We start from the raw sequence: 6,000 nt of genomic DNA on the forward strand, positions 1-6,000 counted from the left end.
AACATCATATTTATTAAATGTATTTGCTGCCCATCTCATTTTAAAGTGACTCTGCAACATCACACTGGACTCTTCTGAGTGCCATAGCTTATAGCCAGGGGTGAAATCAACTTACCTTCGCTACCAATTCACAAATGTGAGCACGCATGTGCAGGACCTTCTGCATATGTGCAGAGCGTGAAAAATGGGATGGGATGACATCCGGGCGGGTGGGCAGAGCCTCCTGCTGCCATAGCACCACTGCTTATAGCCATAAGCAAGAGTCTCCGCCCAAAATAAATACTTTGATTTTATTTAGGAACCTTATAACGATTGTATTTTGCATTAGATTTAGATCTCTAGTAGGATGTTCTTTGCACTTGATTATCTTATGTCCGCATAAGTAACTTTCTTTAGAATGGGAATAATTTCCTGAAACCAGGAAATAAGGTCAGAAAATTAAACCAAAGACCTAAGTTTATGTATATTTCAAATTGTTTGCTTTGGAGAGTAAGAGAAATAAAAAAGAGCATGCATATACTCAGCACATAAACTGATGGCACTAAGAACTTGGCTTCTAGTCTGCTCTCTCCTATATTGTGAAAGAGATGGACTGACTTTTATAGGAATTCTCTGGAGTTGATGCATTTCAGCTTGTAGTCCAAGCACCCAGCTGCAAAGTCTGAGCTGTACAGCCAGAATACTGATGATCTGATAAAGGGGCATGTAGCCTGTGACAATGTGATTTTCTTAATGTGAGAGTGATCAATGTTTATGTTAGGTTCTCTCTTTTCTTTCTGTTCCTTTTTTTTGTGCTCTGAATAAAAGGCTTGTTGTTTCAAAAATGACCATCTCTGAGAGAATGCTTTGTTACCATAATGGCCATCATAATGGTCAGAAACTTATGATTAACTTAATCATGATTTATTCACTTTGTTGAGCCATAGGCTGATCATGTGTGATTCAATATGTCAGACTGACATGCCAATAAGTCACATAAGGATGTTATTTCATTTGGAGGAGCTCTTTAAAGCCATATGGCAAGGTTGTGCCATCTTTGAATTGTAAGCCTCCCCAAGTCATTCACTGAGATGGGCAGCTATGAAAATCAAGCAAACAAATAAATGCATCTTATCACAAAATGTTTTGATCGGTGCTAAACTGCTAGGCTTGTTAATAGTCATACAGTTATTTTCTTCTATGTCAGAAGATATGTCAGAACCTCAATTCAAATTATATTATTTTTGTATAATATTTATTAGTGTTAAAGCAATTTTTCAAGTTTGTTGTGATTTGTTTTCATTTAGGGGCGGGCTTCAAAAATTTTAGCAAGGGGTTCTCTGCTCGGTTGCTGGGTGGGCCTGGCCATGGTGGGCATAGCCTAGTCAGTCTCCTGCACCACAGCGGGGGGGGGGGGATTTTTGCTGCCCCGGGCTCTGGAGATTTTCCTCAAGCCTCCAGGAAGGTGAAAACGGCCTCCCCAGGTTCAGGAGGCCCTCTGGAGGCCCCAAATTTCCAATAGGTGCATTTTTCACCTTCCCGAGCCTCCGTGCACGCCCTTCACTTACCTGCATCCAAAACCACCTGGGGACTCCTGAGAGGGGTGAGGTGGGGTGGGCGGAGCCAGCCAGGAGTGGGATTTGGGGGTTCTGCGAACTGCACAGAATCTTAGGTAGAGGTTCTTCCAAACCCCTCTGAACCCGCAGCAGTCCACCCAGGGCCGGATTTTCCTATAGGCTAACTAGGCTTCAGCCTAGGGCCTCAAAATCAAGAGGGGCCTTTTATTTTTATTTATTATCCATGCCACATTTTTTTTATAAAGGTTAGTACCAATTACAACATGTTTCATTTAATATATTGATATATATCACAATAATGATGTATTTTATTATCTCTCATGTAATTTACAAACTTAAAAATGGGAGGTGAAAGGGCCCCATAAGTGGAATAGCCTAGGGCCTCTTTTCATATAAATCTGGCCCTGAGTCCACCCCTGATTTTAGTTCACTGAGAGTTTGAGAAAATCTTCTGTAAACTGGTACCCTCCAGATATGTTTGGCTTCAGACTTCCAGAACTTCAAACGCTATTGTCCCATCTCATCTGGAAGGTACCAGATTGAGGAAGGTTGCCTTGAACATTTGTTCCTTTCTTCCTATTGAGAAGGATGACTCATTGACTTTTGTGGGCCTTACTCTCAGGTACATGTATACAAAACTAAGCTTCTTTCTGTAGTACCTTCCTTGTTTAACCTTCTGAAGGTGAACAAAGTGTGCTGGTCAACTGTACTATGTTTAAAACAAAAAAACCTTTCTAACAGATAAATTGCACTCCGGTAATAATCATCTTACTAGGTCACTCATTTCTTTTTTGATTGCCAGCTGTATGTTTTAGCCATAGAAAGGCATTTAAAATTACTAATTGACAGTCCATTGTGACCCCATCAAAAAGCTTATTGTACTTCCCCCAAGGTTCAAATACATGGGTAGTAAGAAAGACTGCTACATTTGTAGCTAAAGCCATTCAATTGAGAATTATCTATCTAGATCAGATTGTGATCAGCTTGCTAAGGATGATCTTACCAGATTATTTAAATGAATATTTTATATCACTATGTTGTTTTATCATTTTATATGATGTTATATATGATATGATATAAAATGAATATTTTATATCACCTTATTGTTTTATCATTTTATATGATACATTCATTAGACTAATCAATAAATCTGCTATAATATCTTGATAAAGCTAGGCATCCTCTCCTCTTCTCCCCACTTCCTCTCCTCTTTTCCCCCTCTCCTCTCACCTTCTTTCCTCCCCTCCCCTCCCCTCTCCTCTCCTCCTCTCCCCTACCCGCCTCTCCTCCCACAGGGATCTACACATTTCTTTCTAGCACCTTGAAATCCCTGGAGGAAAAAGAGCATATCCATCATGTTCTGGATAAAATTACCGACACTTTGATGCATTTAATGGCCAAATCCGGCCTTTCCCAGCAGCAGCAACATAGGCGCTTGGCTCAGCTTCTCCTCATCCTTTCCCACATCAGGCACATGAGGTGAGTGGTTACCCATCGGGCTTTAGCACATGGCTGCTTGGTGCTGTCTTCTGTGTAAAAGAGACCCCTTCCTGAAATGTGCTATCATGGTTAAACTTAAGGGAATGATAAGAATCATAGGAAAATTGACAGTTCACAGTAAAGTTTGCCAATATTTTAAATCCCCTGAGAGCTGCTAGAAGGCTGGAAATCATTTAAACTTCAGCATCCATTTGTGCTACAAATGGCAAAGGGAGATGTGTCAGATAATGTTCTCAAGATTTATTTGGGTTTGACCTCAGTTACTTTGGATAGTGCAATGGTAAATGTGCTAATTTTATTATGACAGCCAAATGTACTTCATGTTACACTTCTGTCATTGCATTCTTTTGTTTGCTCTAAGTTTTCAATTTTTCATTCATTCCAGATCCATCCATTATACAGTGCCCAAGTATTTTCAAACGCACTGTAAACGTCAAATGGGATTAGTTAATTCTGTGCTTAAAAAGTGCTATAGTACCATTGTTCCTGAAATGGGGTACTAATCTGAGGTTTGCATCCTTTGGATGCCTCCTCTCTGGAGTACTATCTCCCTCCACTGAAATGTGTACAGTTCCCTCCCCAATGAATTCCAGAAGCTTTTGAATTCCTGTTATTCTTCCAGGTTTTGGGTAGGGTGTAGGTTGAGCTCATGTTGGGTGTTTTATTTTGTATTCCCCCCCCCAGATGTGCATGATTCTTTTTCTTTCTTTAAACTGTAAGCCACCCAGAGTAATCTGGAATTGGATGGACCCTACATTTAATTAATTAAATGAATAAGTTCTCCATAGTCAGCTTGCTGCTTTTCTAGTATAATCCAGAATCTACGTTTTACTGTCCCACTTAGACAGGCTATTCATCAGTATATTTGAACATGCTTTGCATCCTTCAAAACAAATCCCCAAGCAATAGGTGAGTCAAACGTGGAATCTCATGGGATAATGGTATTTATTTTTATTTCTATGTGAACCTCTATAGCAATAAAGGGATGGAGCACCTCTATAACATGAAGTGCAAGAATGTGGTCCCACTTTACGACTTATTGCTGGAAATGCTGGATGCCCACCGCCTGCATGCTCCTGCAGCTAGGAGCACACCCCACAATGAAGAGGAGATTTCAAACCAGCTGGCCATGGCACCTGCTTCAATGCATTCCTTACCACCTTGCTATGTGAACAAACAGGAAGAAGAACCTGTGCAAGAAGCAGTCTGAATTCAGATTACAAACAGCCTACAGGATTCTGAGCATCCCATCAAAAAACGCCAGGCTTAGATGAACTGGTACCATGTCTAAGCACTCCAATACTCAACAATCACCACTGGTTCCCAAAACAATGTTGGTCAACTTCGTTCATGGCAGAACATTATAATTTTGGACATAATAGTTTCATTTAAAAAAAAAACACAGTTTGTTTGTGTTAGCAAAACACAGGCTTGAGGATTCCTGTACTCTGTTTGCTGGTATCATATAGAGAAGTTGGATGATCTTTCATTTTTAAATCAATTGGGCAAAAATCCCAGCTGAGTTGAGTAGGTGATGTTTACATGTAACATTTATTGGCTGTCTGGTGGATACAAGAAAAGTGCACCACCCAGATACAGTATACAAAGCAATGGTGGTTAAGGACTAAGATTCTGTTAGACTCCCATTTTAAAAAAAAAAAATTAAGAGAAAAGAGAAGAGAAAATATGAATTTAAGTTTTCCCTGTTGGGATTCATTCCTTTCAGTGACACCTATACAATTTTCAAATAGATTAATCTACCCTCTCAAACTTTGTAGGATGCTCCAGTTTATTTCAGGAAGAAAAGCCCCTCACTTACCTTGAGAAGATAACTGTGAGATGCTAAGGGGGGATGGCTCAGCCCTACAGAGTTTACCATAGTAAGGGTAAGCACATGGATGGAAAATTCATATTATCATTTTTAAAAACTGGCATAATTCAATTCATTGGCCCTGCTAAATTCTCAATGAAGGTCCAAAGGTAACAGATTTCTCCCCATATCTGTCTCAGGGTGAATTTCTGTGCTGACCATTACAATATCTAATAGAAATAGACCATAGCTCAATTAAAATATGAAATTGTATCAATTAATTGTGAATCACCTAATTGTGAATCTGGCTGAAAATATAATTACACCATCTACTTCATACCTTAACTGACAGGTCACATTTGAACTATGAAAACCCAACTGATCATGTGAAAAATTATGCCCATGCTGCCAACCGCCAGGAATGGAATGGTCTGGCTATTCTACTCGCCTGCTTTCCACTGGAGGTAACTTTGTGGGAGAGCTGCACCTGCACATATTTAGGTGGTATCTGAAATTAACTTTCAGAAAACTCCATGTCTATTCAATCCAATCAGCGCTCCACAGTAGGAAAGTCATCTGCCTCCTTGAGCAAGGTCCTAGATTTGCATATGATGCTCCCTAATATCTGCCAAAGCAACAGAGTCCCAAAGGTGCTTTTACAAGAGGCAACTGGACTTTCTGGGTTCTTCTTTGAAAATGTTTTGCTTCTCAGATGAATCCTTCCATTCCCCACTATCCAGAGAAGAACTGAAGAAGAATTGACATCTTGGATGACAGAAGAAGAACTGTCATCTTGGATGACAAGCGAAATGTCTTCAAAGAAAAACCAGTTGCCTTTTGAAAAAAAAAAACACCTTTGGGACAACCATGATCTGAGTGACTGAGAATCTCTAGACACAAAACAACAGAACTTTATGTTGAGTCACAACTAGTGGTGAGAGAACAATGAAGAAAGGACAAGAAAGTTTTGCACTGCAGTTGAGGTCACCTTTGGGTCTGGCCCATATTGACCCCTTCCAAAGCGAAGCGCACACATCTAGGCCAGGGCAGGTCAAAATCTACAAATGATCGACAGTAACCACTTTTGTTAAAATGTATTCCCTTCCTAAATTAATATGCCCAAATGTTGTGAAT

General features: G+C 39.9%; 1 protein-coding gene across 5 annotated transcripts in view; it reads left to right on the plus strand.

The window, feature by feature from the left end:
* The window catches only part of ESR1 (estrogen receptor 1), a 271,225-nt gene extending 265,502 nt beyond the window's left edge, over positions 1-5,723 (plus strand). For all 5 annotated transcript variants that reach the window (XM_081945653.1, XM_081945655.1, XM_081945652.1 and 2 more), the window contains 2 exons: positions 2,852-3,035; positions 4,032-5,723. In XM_081945653.1, the coding sequence (XP_081801779.1) occupies positions 2,852-3,035; positions 4,032-4,266 (419 nt within the window). In that variant the 3' untranslated portion in view covers positions 4,267-5,723. The remainder of the gene's footprint in view (positions 1-2,851; positions 3,036-4,031) is intronic.
* Positions 5,724-6,000: the final 277 nt, after the last annotated feature.

Source organism: Natrix helvetica, assembly GCF_964273705.1.
Source record: "Natrix helvetica genome assembly, chromosome: 2".
Taxonomy (NCBI): Eukaryota; Metazoa; Chordata; class Lepidosauria; order Squamata; family Natricidae; genus Natrix; species Natrix helvetica.